Source organism: Calonectris borealis, chromosome 4 (genome assembly GCF_964195595.1).
Source record: "Calonectris borealis chromosome 4, bCalBor7.hap1.2, whole genome shotgun sequence".
NCBI classification, from domain to species: domain Eukaryota; kingdom Metazoa; phylum Chordata; class Aves; order Procellariiformes; family Procellariidae; genus Calonectris; species Calonectris borealis.
Window position 1 is genome coordinate 14,428,259 of NC_134315.1, and position 18,223 is coordinate 14,446,481.

The 18,223-nt window shown below is 39.9% G+C and overlaps 1 protein-coding gene across 1 annotated transcript in view; it reads left to right on the top strand.

Moving 5' to 3' along the window:
• EVC2 (EvC ciliary complex subunit 2) overlaps window positions 1-1,799 on the top strand; it is a 78,239-nt gene extending 76,440 nt beyond the window's left edge. Inside the window, exon 22 of the mRNA XM_075148699.1 lies at window positions 428-1,799. Coding sequence (XP_075004800.1) covers window positions 428-701 — 274 coding nt within the window. The 3' untranslated portion in view covers window positions 702-1,799. The remainder of the gene's footprint in view (window positions 1-427) is intronic.
• Window positions 1,800-18,223: the final 16,424 nt, after the last annotated feature.

The window sequence follows — 18,223 nt, forward strand, 5'->3', positions numbered from 1 at the left end:
TCATCTCCAAAGGTTCCTCTTATGTCTGTTGGAAATCAGAAAATAAGTTCATAAATATGCATTTTCTGACACTGTTCTGCTGTTTGGTGCTTATGTTTCCTACAACATATTTACACATAATAAGCAATAACAGTAAATGCCTAAAAAGATTTTTCTGTACATATTCACAAAATTCACACATTTTTCATAGACATTGCCTATCTTTCCTATGGTTATTTATTGTAAGGTTACCTCTCCTTATGCAATTTTGTATCTCATAATATGTAAATTTTTGGGGATTGGAATGGAAATTACAATTCTGTCTGTTGAAATATGATTTTCTTTAGCTTCCGAAGTCACCACTTCTATGTCAGGATATGATATAGGAAGTTATGCTTTTTTTTGCCCAAGTTTTCATTTTTCAATTCAATTTTTTTGGTTAATGTAGCTTGATAAAGAAGAAGCAACTTGCTCTCTTGGAAAAAGCAACGTTCATTCATCTTGGATGTTCACCTACACGTCTTCCTATGGAACGGTCTGATCCACCTGTTCCTTTGAACACTGCAACTGCCGAAACCATAGAGCTATTAGACACAGGGGAGAAGGTATTTTTGTTCCGTGAGCCGAGTGATCCAATACCTTCCTTGCATAATTCTCCAAGGAAAAAGAAAAAGAACTTTCTTAATTTCAAAAAGGTTGCTTGTGCAAATACAGACTCGTGAGGGTGACAGAATGAAGTGTGCAGTTTAAATAACACGTGCGTTGTTTTAATCTCATTTGTCTGACATTGTAAATAGCTGTAATTTTAGAATGGCGCAGTTAGCAATGTGCATTGTGCATTTTTTAATTCTTGTCAGCCTATGATGCAGTAGATGAAATATGGGTGTTTTATGATGCACGTTCTGGCAGGCAGGACTCAGTGTTTCTTCAGGACATTTTGATCATTTTTGCACTGATTTTACTGTAGCTGTATTTTCATAATTTATATAGAAAGGTTATTTATTACATAAAGTACTGTTCTTGTATTTTATATTCTTGTAATAAGCTGTGGTATAGCAGATGGCATGAGGAGATGAAGTGGATGACCCACAAGTCCTCTGTTCTCTGATTTTCTGTTATTCTTGCTAATTTACTATTTAATGTTGTGTTCTTAATAGGTTTTGAATGTTACTTCTGCAGTCTGTTCTATAGTGATAGCTGGTAGTCCAGGTCTTCAGCATGGACTTCAACAAACATATGTACTTAGCCTTACATCCTCGAGTAACTTCAGCTTTTCACTATTGTTTCTAAACTTACTTCAGTTGAACTATGAATGTGGCTACAGTTCAAAACTGTGTTAAATATTTGCAACCTGTTGCAGTCTTTTTCTTGGTGAACCAATATCATCACACTTGCTCAGTAGAAAAGGGAAAAATGTAAATAGGCATGTAATAGCTTCAAAAGCTTTTTTGATTGCAATGCTGCCAACTGTCACAATTTTAGGTGGGTATTTTTGAAATTCTTATTCATGGGTTTCTCTAAATTGTTGAGAATATCATTTTACGTTTCAAAAAGAGTTAATTTTTAAACTTTCTACTTGACAGAAAGAAGCCTGTAATATGAACCCTAAAAACAGGAACAGGAAAAGGCTAATTAAAAGAAACACATGTATTTGTTAATATTTCATGATATTCAAGCCTATTTTGAGGTTTTTTGAACTGTATTTGAATGTTATGCTCTGAGGGTACTGTGATCATATACTTTGCGGTTTTTCATGTATGGAGTTCCTGTGTCTTTGTATTAATAGGGTGCCGATTTCATTTTAAAAATTAAAATGTTACAATGTATGTGTGTCTGCAGTTGGCATCTATTCCAAGTGGAAAAAAACATTATTTTTTGTTTCCCCCACTTCTCTTGACAACTTTAAATATTCATCCCACAGTAAACAACAATTAGTGTTTCATAGCGCTATTAGCGTTAGAAAATGTATGCGGTAATTAGTCTGATAATCCTAATTATTTTTTGATTGCATTCTTCAGTCTTTTCATAGAAGTCATTGCTGTCACAGAAAGAGGAGTCTACCAGGGTTGTGGGAGTTCAGAGTCACTACGTTTTGATGCGTCTGGTATATCGTCCCCATGGTGTGGACAGGTACAGCTGGGTCTGTCCTACCTTGGAGGTGGGTCAGAGCAGCGTAGGAGGCGGCTCTGGTGTTTCAGAAAGGAGTTTGGCCCTATGCAAGAAAAGCCAATAGGAAAACCTGAGCTGTGCTCGGGCTGCAAGGAGCGCTTCAGAGCTGAAGTATCCTCTCTTGAATGTGAGTCTCTTCCAAGATTTCTTCGCAAGCCCAGACTCCAGGCTGTTACAATATAAAAGGGAAACAACAGTACTGATCACAGATAAGACATTGGGGCCAATAGCTTTAATCAGTTACAATAATACAACGCAACATCTGAATATTGGTTGCAATATCAATTTATTATTCTTAGCAGATAATCTGTATGTCTAGTAATAGAAAACTGATTTGTAACACTCACACACCTCATCACAAATTTGAAGCAGCTCACTGATTGTAACTATTCTAGCAGGGAAAGTCATGCCTTGCTATGAATCAGTTTCATATCATGCAATACATATTCAAAGAAATGGCCATATCTTAACATCTCTTGTGCCTTATGAAAGAAGTACCACCTGGGTAATAACCCACTTCAATAAAGAGTTGACTTACGTTCAGCTTTGAGTTGTTCAGAGGACATAGGAGGGCCAGCTGTTGTGTGTGCAGTTCTGTGTGTGTACCATAGGTATTAGCATCTGTATTTCACAGTTGAAGTCTTCCAGGGAATGTGTGCTGTACAAGCCATTCACATTTAGCCCATTTGGCTTTATAGTCATCAATAAAATAAGTAATATAAGGCCAAATTCTTCAGGATTTTGAACATTATCCACATGGGGCAAATTGTTCTTCTTTCTTACTAAATTAACATTCTAACTAAATTAACCTCCTATTTTAAACAGATGTAGCCAAATTAAAAGTATCTGGTAAGGGTGCTAATATCATGCTCATTGTAGAGTTGGGACTTAGAAGAAATGCCTCACTTGTTTAGCAACTCTTCCTGTTGGTTTCTACCTGGCTATATAATGCATTTTACTGTGATTGAAAGTACTGGAAATGAAGGACCCTCTAATTAATTCCACAATTAATTGTGTTCCCCGGAAGTTCTTTACTTCTTATCTTGTCCCTGACTGTTGACGATGTACTCCCATCTCCATTGCGGCTGTCTCCCCTCAACCTGAAGCCATTGACCAAAGAGCCAAAACGTGCAAAGAACAGGCAAAAGTAACTGTCCTTGGGCAGTGATGCTTTAAACCACACAGGAAAAACTGACTTACTGGCAATGGTATCATTTATTGAAGAGATTATTCTCCACGCTGGTCTAATAAACTGTAGCTTTTTGTTATCATTTCTTCAGCGTGCACTGAAGTAATGTTAGCTTGCAGTCTGCACCCACTGCACAGCGCATCCCTCGTGCCCTGGGCACTGCCTGGGCACAACCTGGCTCCTGATTCAGGATTTTCAGGAGGCTTATTAAGTGTTTGTCTAAGCAGAGGTATGCATTGGTAGGGGACAAAACGCTACCACTGTATAAAGACTCAAAGAAAATTATTTTAAGATACTTCAGTCCTTTTAAGATTAAATGGACGCTTACTGGAATGTTTAAAATTATCAAGGTCCTCAGTGTCCGTAGATTGAAACAGATTCAGTATCCATATGCTTCTGGACCTGTGCAACTATTTGCAGTGGGGTAAGTAAGTATTCACCAGATTTTCTGCTGTGTCATATTATGATCCTGTTGTTCATGTTGTATGGTGTAGTTTCCTCATGAATGCATTTACTGAAGTCTAATTAATTTGAGTAATGAAGTTCTTTGCTACATCTCTTAATAGAGGTTGCAACAAAAATCAGTGTCATACATAATAGCGTGAAGCCTGCATAGTTCCCTTTAGAAAGAAAAAGATTTTAAAAGATCCTTTATTCTCCTCACCATATTTCTGGCTTGGCATATCAGAGATACAGAATCTGGATTAGCATGCAAGACGTTGCTCACTGAGTTGTTTAGTTTAACTCTAAGATCAAGCTTTTATTTAAAAGATTTCATTTTAAAGGCTTTTTAATAAAAAAATCCCACATGGTGAAAAACATCTTAGGGAAGATGTACCCAAAATGTTGTTCTGCAGTGATTAAGCTGAAAATGGATCCATGAAATAAGTGAGTTGAGATTTCTTACGATAAGTTTCTGTTTCATTTCCCTGTCCTCAGTATTATGTATTAATTTATTATAAAGTAGTAGAATACACATGGTAAGCCTAATGAAGAATAATTAATACCAAGAACAAATGAGTGGATGTTCTGGTAGAGACTATCAATCAACATTGTGTCAAAAGTCAATCAGTTGTCAAGAAAAATGAAAATACATATGTGGACCTGGCACTTCACTATAGAAAAATGTAAAAATGGAATAAAAGGGTTGACATTTTGTGGAATTAATTGTTATGTTTAATAGGTAACTTTATCTTCACTTATTGCTATAATAGTTTTGGCTTTGGATTAATTTTTAATGTGACAATGTCTCTTTAATAAGGTCAATTCTGCGAAATACTTGTCTGCTTTATTTGAACCTGGGGAAATCATGCTGCTTTCTTTCATTATCTTGTATTTACCCAGCTACTATTTTAACACCTTTATTTCTTCTGGGCAATGTTAAGTTTTTATACTGTTATCTTAATATAACCCAGTGCCAATAATTACACTGCCTTTCATCAACAGCTCTTGCTTCCCGAGAGACTGACAGCAGGATTTTCAAAGCACCAAACGCCAAGTCCACTCACTCAGCTGACCCACTTCCCGCGGTGCCGAAATGTTTCGCCGCTGTGCTGATGTAACTGGTGCAGACATAGGTGTACCGGCATAAAGCCTATTTTCCTTACTGAATTATAAAAGCTATACTGTCACAGGCTGTTGAGAGCTGTATGAGAGTCCATACGAACACTTGTACCAGCCGAGCAGTATGGTGCAAGTGATGAACATTATCCTCCTAGCTGAGTGCTCCAGGTAGGATCCAGCCTTTGCCGCCTTCTGCTTCTCCACTCAAGTCCTCTTCGGCAAAATGGCTGGCAAAGGCCACCAGCTCAGGTCTTCAGGGCTCTCTTTGCCCTGTCTCATTGACAGGGAGCAAAGCAGGGAAAGTTGGGCTCAGTACTTGTGAAAGACTATACAGTGTGCTCACCGTTTGCCTTTGTGTTGCAGACAAGCTGTGATATAAATGCTCCATTTGACGAGAACTGATAATGCCCATCTCTGTATTTGAGCAGTCTGTGCTTGTTGGTATATAAAACCACTAGTTATTTTTCCCACCTCAGCCACGTTGACTGAAAGCAGTTTGTTTTCCCCAAGGTTCAGACATTCCTCTGGAGAGCAGGAGACAGACATTTGGTTATATATGCAGGGAAGTGAATTATATTTTGAAAAAGTCAACTTCTTTGGAGCATCTTCTTCAATTATGCCAGAGAAGCTACCTGCAGAAAAGAGGCTGTGTATTTTCAACCACTTTTGTTTGAAGGAAGATAGCTGAATAAGAAAATAAATTAAAACCTGGAAATGGCAGGTATCATTCCAAGCCAAAATAGCACTCAGAATCTGAGGGCAGAACTTGGTAAGTTTGAGTGTTGGTGTTAAGCTTCAGTCCTTGATTCTGTGTAGTTGAGAATGACATCTGGTTACAATATGCGAATGGTTTTGTAGTTACTCAACTGAACAAAAATATCCCTATGCAGAGTGTTTCAGAAGGAGTAAAAAATTACTTTCAGGAGTTTAAATTGAAAGGCCATTAGAAAATATTTTGAGTGGATAGATGTGCAATGTCTGTATTAATTGGAATAAATGTATAATTGTCAGATTTTTCCAATATATTTTTGTTCTGCTTATGGCTTGACCGTCACTAGTAATTAAATCTGGTCATGTCTGCCAGCAGATTTTTATTCATTTTCTGTTGATCACGGGTAATTCATCACTCTAAAATTACCATCTTGGATGTATCTGCAAATTGGCCTTTAAGCGTTCGCATACACAGGAGTATGTTTGTCATTGCTCTTTGTATACTGTAGAAACTGAGTAATTCAGGGTTGCATTATTGAAAGTCATCTCTTTCAAAGGGATCTCTGCTTTCCCATCCTTATGTCTTGGAGAATATCGAGAAGCTGTCTTTGAAAGTTGACTGTGTTATGTTTTCAGACTATCTAAAATAATAGGAATGCCCCATATTCTTTCTTGCAATATTTTTAACCAATTATCTGTTCTGCTAATGAGCAAAAATTCTCAAAATCTTGAATATACAATATCTTATTTTTTACAACTCCTATATAATGATTAAATGTTGCCATGCTCTTAGTTTCTCAAATGAGAAGGAACACAGTAATTCAATGATAGTTTTAATAAAAATAGTTCTTTTGACAGTATTTTTTTCCAAAAGTATAAGATGTTTTTCTCACAGAAAAATTTACTTGTTTCCCTATGAAAAGATTTGTTTCTCTGATGTCTGCTTTTCACCAGGGAACAGAGAAGCAGCTATATTTCTATCTTGAAAGCTGGGGGATCGGGCTCAAGTCCTTGCTTTGTCCCAGGTTTCCTTCCTAAACGTCCCTTTTTTTCCAGGAGAATGAATATGTCAGAGATTTGTCATGCTCCCTGACTGGTTCAAACCCACATGAATACCTACCTCTTTTTATTATTATAATTTTTATTTTCGCTTTAGTTGTATATTTAGACGATGGTTTGATGAACACTGAGTAGCTTTGTGGTTAGCTGGTGAGCTGCCAGTGGCCGAGTCTGTCTTGGCAGGGTACTGCACGCTGCCTTTCTGCACACACCTTTCAAAAAGTACCACTCAAGCCCCCCTTACCCTCCTGCCCAGCTAACGCACAGTCCCACCAGCTGTAGAGAAGTACAGGAGATTTGAGGTGTTCAGAAGAGTCTTTCCTATACCGAGAGATTTCATCAACTTCATATAAATCACGTACAATATTTCTCCCCTTGCCCATAGTTTTTTACAGCAGGGTAACATTGCTAACCATGTCTCTGATTCATCATCTGTGCCATTCTCAGGACCATACTCTCCACGTATCCCTAATGGCATTACGATCTGTTCTCTTCAGACCATTCATTGGGCTGGTTAAAACTCCTTTAAATTTTGATCTTGTCCTTCATTGTGCTTGTTGCCTTTCCCAGTTTGGTATTGTTTTTTTAGTAGGAATACTTTTTATTTCATCTTCCAGGTCATTAGTAAAAAAGAAATGGAACATCTTCCAAGTTTCCATAAAAGCATCCATAGTTGTTAGCAGTCATAATAACGTAGAAGGGAAATCAGAAGTCATCCAAGGCTCACATCTTCAGCTCATACCTGTCTTCTAGACAGAAGCTGTCATACCTTCGTCCTAAAGACTATGTGATGGTCCATTTTGTTGCAAGGCTACTACAACGTAAACCAAGTCATGGTATTCTGCGGCGAGGGAGGGGAGAGATGTTTTTTGCTTTCAAGTGTAAAATACTTAGTATGCTGTGTTTAAAACAAACAAACAAACAAACCAGGACTATTACAGAATCCATCAGTATAACTTATGCGGCTTTATAGAGAGAGACAAGTCTTCAAACAAGTTCTAGAATAATGCAACTCCTTCATTTCACAGTAGAGAAGAGGAAAAGCCACATCTAAGCAATTCAATTGATATGTTAGAGTCACAATTCTGTTTACTAACTTTTGACCTTATTTGCATAACAAGCCAGCATACTGTTAACATGATTGTCTTTTTGAAGCGACATAGTACTTTTTGTAGAATATGTTCTTGGTTGCAGAGACACCAGAACAAATGAGGTCCTGGGTTCCATGGAGGACCAGCTCAGACAGTGATGGCAGCAAAGAGCTGTTTCTGCGGTTAAAGCCTGTCAGCACCAACAGTACGCTGCTGATCTCAAGGAGCTCCAGTCCACCCAGCTAGCGGCAGCAGAGCTGAAATTGAGGGGTTCTCCTGGTGAGAAGAGAGTGCAACAGCTAGTGATGGCTGCAGTGTCCTAGAAACTCCTTGTGTTCCCAGCTGAGGAAGATAATCCTGGGGGGGTTGTCACTTTTTTTTTTTTTAAAATGAGGTCTACTAGAGATATTAAATATATAAATACAGGCTTACTTTACAATCTCGTTCTTACTTCTGCACGTAGTCACAATTACATCAGCACTAAGAAGCTGCTTACAGCATTGGGTCCGTATCTTCAGTCTCCAAGCCCACATAATCATTCTGCGTCCAGTGAGGACATCAGTTGTCTGATCCCTTTTTTTCTTTCATCTCTGCTTGACACGCTCACGAAGCACCTGGGATGAACTGATTCCTTACAGGTCAGCTCCTACCTTACCCTCCAGAGTCTCTGCCTTGTTGCATGGAGATGTGACAATTTGTCACATGCCAAACACCTAGGGAAGGCTCTGGGCTTTTTCGTCAACTCCTTTCATCCAGATTTGGTTTTCTGTTGTGAATGAGTTAAACCAAGAAGCCTGTGTGAATCCCAGTGGTGGCTGAATAAAGATCTGGGAACCGAGGCCCTGGTGCACTGCATTTCACTTGCGAATAAAACAACAAGTGAAAAATCACACCAACACTGGAATAAGGCAGTTCGCAGCCAACTGTTGAATATGCAACACGGTCTCCCGTGGGAATTGGCTCCTGAATAGCACTGCAGTGGGGGAGAGAGGGTTCACGAGCCGTCCGTCTCCTCCAAACCAGGCACAGAAGAGCCGCGGGTTCAGCACATTTCCTGTGGGCTTTTGATGCAAAGCAGGAAGCTGTAACGCTAATGGAGCGTGTGCTGACAAAGGTCTTTAAAAGCATCTTGCATGTTGCTGTCAAGAGTGAAGCTAATTTCTGATACCAAGCCTAGACTGTGGAATGAATAAAATGAGGTTACGAAATGACTTTATTCTGAGAATAATTGTATTGCTGCCTTTGTGTGTGTGTTTGAGAGGTTTTCTTCATAACTGAAGCATAAGAAGAGGGCACTTCTAGCATTTGGAAATAATATTTGCCAAGAACATGTGATAAGAAAATTATGATAAGAAAAGCTCTATAAATTTTTGGGAGAAAAAAACCCTGCAGAAATGACTGAGCATCTTCCTGGCTCCTCTAATTTTTATGCATATGAATAGTTCCTTAAATGCAATAACACTATTTACGTGAATAAAGATGTCAGGGTCTGGTAATACAATCCCTGTACAATGTGATTCAGTGTCATACCAGACTAGAGAGTAATTCAGTGTGGCACAAAATCCTGCTAGCATGTTCTGGCTGTCAAAGCGCGCTCTGTGCACAGGGTACGTGCTGCCAGTTGTTTTGCTTTATTTTGACCATCTAAATGTCATGGTGTCTAATCGAAGCTAAATGTCGTGGCTTTCCCCATAACTGAGAGACAGGTAGAGGCGCTACCCCGAGATGGTTCGTCTAACACCTACAACAGGCAGTTTGTGTTTCGAATAACTCTCTCTTACTGCTTTGTTACTAAATGAAGGTAGAGAAGAGGAGAATGGGAAAATTGACTGCATGCTACCGAGTAGGAAAAATATTCAGACAAAAATCTGTTTCTCCTTCTCTTGGACTTTTCCACTGTGTGTGACTTCTGCAAAGCAGAGGTACATTTTCATTGTGGGTCTCAGAACCTCTTTATAGAAAAGATACTGAGTGCCAGACATCATTGTTAGGAGGGAAAAAACCTATATTTTATTAGACTAATAAGTATACTTGGGCAAAGCAGAGGAGCTTTTCAGCATTTAAGTCTTTCTTCAAACAAAAGCAGAAGAACTTTTCAGCTCCTGGCTGCAGTTGCTGTGGGAACAATTTCAAACAGATATGCGATTAGAGCTCGTCAATATTTTTAATGAAGGAATGGCTTTTGTTTCAAAACCAAACTTGTTTCACAAAATTGGAAATAAAAATATTTAGTCTGGTTTGTTTCCACTTTCCTTTTTCCTCTTTTGCTTAATTCTGTTAAATGGCTGCAAATCTTATTTTTTCCCTTTTCCTTGAATTTATGAAAATAAGCCTTTTTTTGATAGAGGCAAAACATATTACAAAATACATGGATAAAAGAGTTGGTCATTTTAAACCAGTCCTTTAGGGCTAAATCTACAATCTTGGGACCCTGTATTAGTGCTAATAATAGGGTACATATTTAAGTACCCAATATCCAAAATGTGATCTTCAATGAATTCTTCTCCACTACAGTATAACTCTAAAGGCACCTACATTTCAGAAGCCTTGAACTTTTATTTTCCACAGTTACCTAAATTTTTATTAGTAATTATGTGCCAGTGGTCCCAAAGTAGTCCGATCTCAATGGGGCTGCATAGCCTGGTGTCTTATTTATCCTGAAACATGTTTATCATCTAGAAATTAGATGGGGGTGGCTCAGCTGAGGCTCTACAGCTGTGTGCTGCTCCCAGAGCAGCATATTGTATGTGGTCAGTTGTGGGGCTGGGCTGACATGGGGGTAGCTGACTGACACGAATCACACTTGCTAGAGGAATCAAGACATATAGCTGCTTTTTTATTTAAGAGGGGTTTTTTTCTTCCTAATGAGTCAGCAGGGCTTTACAAGATAAGAGTGGTTTTTTAAAAAAGATGCTTTAATGTTTCATCCTCAGGAAACAGTCAAATGTATAAAAAACAGCCCTAGAAATCGTGTGATGATGCAACTTGAGAGCCCTCCCCTGCCTGTATGAACGGAGGCACCGTAAGCTTGAAAGCGGAGGTGTTCCCTCAAACCGGGCTGAGTTATGGTATTGCCATAGAGGTAGCCTTTACACTGTCTGAATTCTCCAAAATCCTTAATATAATTGTCTGAAGTCTGAAAATCCAATCATTCAAATGTCTTAATTTCAGGGACTAAAAATGCCACCGCAAATTAGCGGGTGAAGAAATGTGAGGCAACAAAGTCATCCGGGCTCAGCGTTTGACTTGTTCAGGACCCTTGGTGCAGTCAGTCCGAAGGGAAGCTGAGTGACCCCTTTGCTCTTTACCTGTTGATGTTAAGCAATACTTTAGACTATCACCTTATAACCAGCATTATAAGATTTGTGAATGAACGAAGGATTTCTGGCGACCAGTTAAATTCTGGCACTGTCACACTGAGAATTACATCTTTGCTGAAAGCAATTCACTTACTGGATTGAGCAATTGCTGCCAGTTTGCATGCCTCTTGCTCCCTTTCCAGCTTCTGTGAGCAAGGACTGGGGCTGAGCCCTGGGGCAGGTAAGTGCGGAGCCCTTACAGGAGACCAAAGGATATTATGAGCCCAATACGCTCAGGACGTTGCCGTGCTCAGCTGTAACTCGCTGTGCTGTGGGAGAGAGCCTTGGGTTTATCACTGTAGGTTGCGTTAATCAAAATGAACACCAACAAATCTTTAGACTCCTTTCATGACAGTTAATATCTACAGAGCCTAAAAGGCTATCTGGGAGATCTATTCGCCTGGGCGTGCACGGCTGTATTGCTGACATAAGAAATCTGCTAGTTCTTGTTGTTGAAGCTGCCATTGTGCCCAGGAACTGCTGCTGCAGTGGGCTGAAACGCGAGTAGTTACTCATGTGCCATGCAATTGCGTTACAGAAATTATTAAAAGTGTTGATCATATCTTTCCATGAGTCCCAAGAGGAAATATTATGGTTTGGTTTTTTCCTTAGTTCTTCCTGAGGCTTGAATTAAATAACCAGCAAGCTAAGTATGCGTATGTACTTTATGAAACAGTGGTGTTATATTACACATCTGTGAAAATTTCACTTGGAGCCAGATCTTGAGCACAGATCCATTGATGTTAACAGATGTATCCTAACTGATACCCCTTGAAGCTCTGTTGATGATTCATATGTTTCTGCTCTGTTGGGGTTTTTTTTTAATTTCTCTTTTTGCTTTAGCATAAACATATAAACACAAGAAATAAACACATCTGTGCATAATTTCTGTATTATAACTAGAAACAAATCCTTAGACCTGAAACCCACTTCTGCTATCCTTGTATACCCTCCCATTGACTAGGGAATTTTCATTTCATTTGATTCCCACCGCAGTTAAGCTGAATAATTCCTTTGTGTTCAGACTGTCTGGTGATACCAAGCATCCTTGCAGAGTATAGAGAATTGCAGGTGGAATGACAATTACTGGTCTCATACTGCACACTGTGGGCATGTACATCGAAGCATAATTTGTATCTCTTCCTTTTACTCACTTTGAGTGATTTTTATTCTTTTAAAAAGCAATTCTTTGTGTTTCAGTAATACGGACTTCACACTATTTCCATTCCTCCAGTATTTGTTTTGAATAAACATGGTAAAGAAGTATTGCTACTCCCAGGTGGGAAAATGAAGCACAGAGTAAATAGATTCAAGGAAAGAGAGAGTGGTCTTTCCAGCAGGTGCTAACATGTAGCATTTATCCCATGAACCTCGGTTATGAGTAGATGATGCCATCCCTTCCCAATGAGGGGTGAAGAACAGCTGACACTATTTCACCTAAACACGAAGGCCTGTGAGAGCATTGAGGGAAAAAGAAGGCAATAAGAAAAGTACTTCTTGAGCATGCAACCATTTGAATGAAGGGCTGAAACCCTTTCACTTCAGGTAACGCAGACTGGTCATTAAAAAGAATGTCTTTATTACTGACATAATTTCAGTTATTCCTTGACCATACCATATTATACATATGGTTATTCCATACCATACCATATTTAAGCTAATCACTTAAAAAAAAAAGTGATTGCAAAGAACTCAGTGTGGAATTGAGGGCTATCAAGCCAATTCTACCACTACTATTTCAGTGAAAGGTGTGTGGAGAAAAAGAGAGGGATGGGATGCGAGTTTCTTTCTTTTCAGTGAATAGAAAGCTGTCACGAGCTTAAATGAATATAATGCCAGATCTAAAATGCACAAGTATGGATAGTCTCATCAGGAAGGGTTGCAATCAGCATGCAGAGAGTATAAAAGCTTTAAGAAGATGTGTCTGGATACAGCCTTCCTGAAGCTCTGTTTCAGGTGTATCCTGGTTTTGGCTGGGATAGAGTTAATTTTCTTCCTAGGAGCTGGTACAGTGCTGTGTTTTGGATTTAGGATGAGAAGAATGTTGATAAGACACTGATGTTTTAGTTGTTGCTCAGTAGTGCTTACACAGAGTCAAGGCCTTTTCTGCTCCTCACCCCATCCCACCAGCGAGCAGGCTGGGGGTGCACAAGGAGTTGGGAGGGGACACAGCTGGGACAGCTGACCCCAACTGACCAAATGGATATTCCATACCATATGACGTCATGCTCAGCATATAAAGCTGGGGGAAAAGCTGGCTGGGGGTCAGCTGCTCAGGAACTGGCTGGGCATCGGTCAGCAGGTGGTGAGCAACTGTGTTGTGCATCACTTGTTTTGTATATTCTTTTATCATTATTATTATTTTCCCTTTCTTTTCTGTCCTATTAAATTGTCTTTATCTCAACCCCCATGTTTTACCTTTTTTTTCGATTCTCTCCCCCATCCCACTGCGGGGGAGGAGTGAACGGCTGTGTGGTGTTTAGCTGCCGGCTGGGTTAAACCACAAGAAGGTGGCAGGTCTCCAATACCAATGAATTTCCTGGTCTAGCAGGGGAAGCACTGAGTCAGGAGTAAGCACTGGGTTCAGAGTTATTGCTTACATTGTCTTGGATTAGTCACTTCATGTTTCGTCTGAAGTGCTGATGTTATTAATAGCATGAAATAATTACATTTAAATTACTGTAATCATAACTGTTGATTGTAGTTGATTGGAAAATAGCTATTCTGGTTGCTTTTTCTTGAATAAAATTTTGATTTGTTTCCACAAAGATCACAAAAGTAGCCTTTTGCTCAAACTTCAAGTGTTTTGATTAAAAATCGGTCTCCTTGGCCCCCTGGGATTCAGGGCTGTATCCCTCGTCCTGCGCTACGGGGCCAGAGGGGAAGGCATGTGCTTCACTTATTTCCGTGGCATTTCAGACCATGACTGCTGGGCTGTGCACATTACCAAAAGGAGGTACAGGGGATTACTGGGAACAGAAGACTTATAGAGGCTTAAAACCCAAACTGGCCAAAGTACGAGTCCTTATTATGTAAACGTTTTTGCAAGCAGTATAAAACTCTGAACTTGTCAAAACAAAACAAAAGGCCTACTGCTACTACCAAGTTCAAAAGTTGCCTGGAAGACAACATAAAAAAGAAATCACGCTTTGATTTAGGCTTAACTGGTAGACAAATTGAGAAAACAGGTTGTTCCCTGTCTCCGTTCCTTCCCTTGGTCCATAATTTTTCAGGTGGTGTGAAGAAGGCGGGTGGACTGACAGGAGCGAGCCCATCTCTGGGGGCTGTTTGGAGATCCCCGCTGCTCTACATCCCCACATCGTCGCCCTGCTCCCCAGAATATTGGCTTTTGGAACAGGGAGAGGGCACCTGAGGCTGTGCCTGCCGTGTCCTGCGTCCTGGGCCCCTGCCAGGACTCTGCTCGCCTGTGTCGTCCCTCTTTCACGTCCTGTCCCTTCCCTGTGCTGTTCCCTGGGTGCAATCTCCTTTTGATTTCTGCTAGGGAAAGGGAAAGGAAAAGGAAAAAAAAAAGAGAGAGAAAGAGAAGGAAAGAGAAATAAAAAGGAAAAGAAAGAGAAAGTGAAGGAGGTAGGAAGGGAAGGAGGAAGAAAGGAATGAAGGAAGAAAGGAAGAAAGGAAGAAAGAAAAATAAGAGATGAAAAAAAGGTGGAGAAGAAAAAAAAAGGAGAAGAAGAAAAGTAAAAAAGAAAATGCCCAGGTATCTTTAGCAAGAGCACAACCAGAGAGGCAGCAAATGCAGTTCTCCATGTAGTGCTCCCCTAGTCTGAGATTTACCAGATCTGGACAAGAACAGAGCATCTCTGTTATTCTTTTGTCTGCTCCCATTTTGCAAGCAAAAACAGCCTCAAATAGCAGCAACAATTCTAGTTCCTCTCTTTTTCCCAGAGAGACAGCAGAATACTTTAATGCTATTAAAAAGACTGACAAATAAATGTATTTTTCATGTAACAGAATTCCTCTCTACAGGTGAAGGGAAAGAGATAAACAGCATTGTTAAATTGAATTTCACTTTGTCTTTTATTTTTCAAATGCTTTAACAGTCTTCCTCTCCTTCCTTATATCTTTAAGATAGGGTTAAAAAGATTTAATGGAGGTTGTTGCTATGGTGCTCATATCAAGGTGTCTGCATTCATTCCTCTGAACCTTGGTTAGTGCTTGTACATGTTTACAGCCTTGTCTGTCTGGATCTATTTGCTCTATCAAAATTAACACAGTGTACCCCAGCTGGTAGAGAACGTGTGCTTGTTTTTGCCTTGAGAAGATGCAGAATAAATGCAATGTGAAAGAAAGGTCTGCAGGCCTTTTTTTAACACTTCTCAAGTGTTTTTGTAGACTCAGAATGTGCATGTGCAGAGACAGACATGAGAGATGCTATACTTGGCAACATCTGCAAATCAGGGGACAAATTATTTAGGTTTTTTTAATAGCTTTATGAAACATTGCAACTGATTGGGCAGTCCTTGCCAGCTGACATCACAAAGAGGTATTCCTGAATGACGTCATCATTGGAGCCTTTTAGGGGGGGGAAAAAGGGAAAAAAACCCAACACAGTGTGAATCTGATCTGTGCTATAGCTCCCTGCTCTAAATTAGTGATCATCTTTTTTTAACACTGATTTAATTTTTTGTGATGCAGACATCGCACAGGCATTTAGCTCTAAAAAATCAGATGGTCTCCAATCCTTCCTCAGGACACGGAGCAGAGGAGAAGGTCTAAGGAATTCACAGTCCTTCACACAGCTTGCACCTAAGCCCTGGCCAGAGGCGAGAGGCTGACCTCCAGGTCCAGCCTTTGCGCTAAGGAGCTGGCCATGCTGCTGACCTCCATTGGTGACACGGGTGGCCTTTCCCCCTGGAGACGCTGCCCTATCCAAAAACCCTCCTGCCCTTGCACACACCAGTGCCTGCACACACACCATGGCACTCAGGTCCTCCTGAAGACATAGCATAAGACTGACAGCTTTTCTGAACACACCATCAGGTCTGGGCTCGAATTAGCATTATTGTACCCTCGCGGAAATAAAAGAGAGAAGTCCACTGTGAAATATTGCGTAATTAAGCTGCAGTCTGTATCATTTATCTGTAGCAAATACCTTCTATTAAAATGTTCATCTTGGAGTTGAAGCATGTTTCCATCCAAAGGTGCTACTTTTTTGGATCGAAAGGTGCTATTTTTTCTATAGGACGTGCTGAACCACACTAATACATGAGCGAACACACACACAATGAACCGCAAGAGCTTGTGTTTCTGACGGCTATCCATCTTTTTCCTTGTAGTTCTCTACTATTCCTCCATTTGTGAGCTGATGCCAGTATCTGTCATTTGTTTAGTACCATCAGTGGGTTTACGTCGTATATTTGTTATCCTCCCTCCTGAGGTAAATCTGATACCCTGGAGAAATACAACTCAATAGGTATTGTGTGAGATGTGCAATTGTTCTGATTTAACGTGGCAGCATTTTTCTCTGTGACATGAAAATTTTCATCACTGGATAATCATACTTGTTCCAAAATAAAGGCTGTTTCCTATTGATAAAAAAAAATTTAAGACAGTGTCCTTATTTCTAAGGAGAGGATGACTTCAGAAATGCGGGCTGCCTGTATTAGAGGAGAAAGAGTAGAACACCAGTCAATGGGAATGAAGGTCTCTGCTGAAGCTCCTGGCCTTGGTGGTGCAGCCTAAGCATATCACCTTGAATGCTCTCCTTGGAGCCAGGTATGGTTTAGGTCTTGGCAACAAGAAAGTGTGTCTGACCCGGAAAGTTTATTCTGAAATGCCTTAAGAAAGGCTTTAACTGGTCCATCCAAAAGTCTTTTGAAGTCAGTGCCGTGTGGTACCATAAGTGAGTGCCCAGGGAAAAAGAAGAACTGGGCAAGCAGGTATCCTTTCCCAGCTTGCAACTATTTTAGCTCTCTGATATTTGGATGTGTTTTCTGTGTTTTCCGTGGGTTTCTCTTTCATCTATTTCTCCACCCTTGTACCCATGTAACTTTAGCACTCACAGCATCCTTTGGCATCAAGTTCCTCAGGTCTATTTGCTAAGCAGCACATCATTTTGTTTGCTTTGTATAAATAGGAGTTGACATAGGACATAAATAATAGTGTGCCAAGTCCCTTCAAAGTGAGTCTTTTCTGCAGTTTGTCCATCTTGGTCTCCAACTCTGGCTCCAAGCTGCTCTCTTGGAGCCACATTCCTCCTCAGCACGCATGGGTGCCAAAGGAAGAGGTCTGAATGTGAATCTTAGCACTGCATGGCATCACTCAGAGTTTACATGTTTACTCTTAGCTGTCTTATTTCTAAGCTGCCTATGCTTACTATGCTTACTGTACTACAGCTGTCTATGCTAATTGAAAAGAGAAGTAAAAATTTCCCTTCTTTATAATAAATAATGTGAAAATGTCACTTTGAAAAATACCTCCTAGCAGTTTAGTGACTGACAGCACAAGTTTTATCTCGCCGTAGTTTGTTTTTGTACGGTGCTTATCACCGCAGTGTCTAAGCCTCTCACAATGCATCATCACAATTGCTTCCTGGGGAAGGATTATCTGTCTTTTATGGAGGGAGAGCTGAGGCATTCAAGGTCTGGTCTAGCGCCCAGGAAAGCTGATGACAAACCTGTTTGCTAAAGGTCAAACCAGGAGTCTGTGGCCGAGCTGAGAACAGAGGAACAGCTCAGTACTTTAACCTCTGGACCGTTTTCTCCCTCTTTTTCATTATCTTTCAGTTTTTTGAGTGTTTTCACTTGTCAGAATTCACTCATTCATCTAAATCTCTAAGATGATGTATTATTAAAATATTTTGGCACCTGTCATGTATTTTCTGCTTAATATTTGCAATCAGTTAGAAAGTGCAGTTTCCAAAATGATATACCAGTGGGTGAAGGAGCATTGATAAAATTTCATTTTCTCTGGGGATCTAAAGCATTGGCAACAACAGAGTGTTATTTTCTTTTCTTGAAGTAGATCTAGTAGGGTAAGCTCCTCTATTTTGCTACCACTTACACATCCTAAGCTTGTTAAAGATTTTCTCCGGTAATAAATAATCCTTTAATAATTTGTTTTCTGTGGCAACAGATCATGTA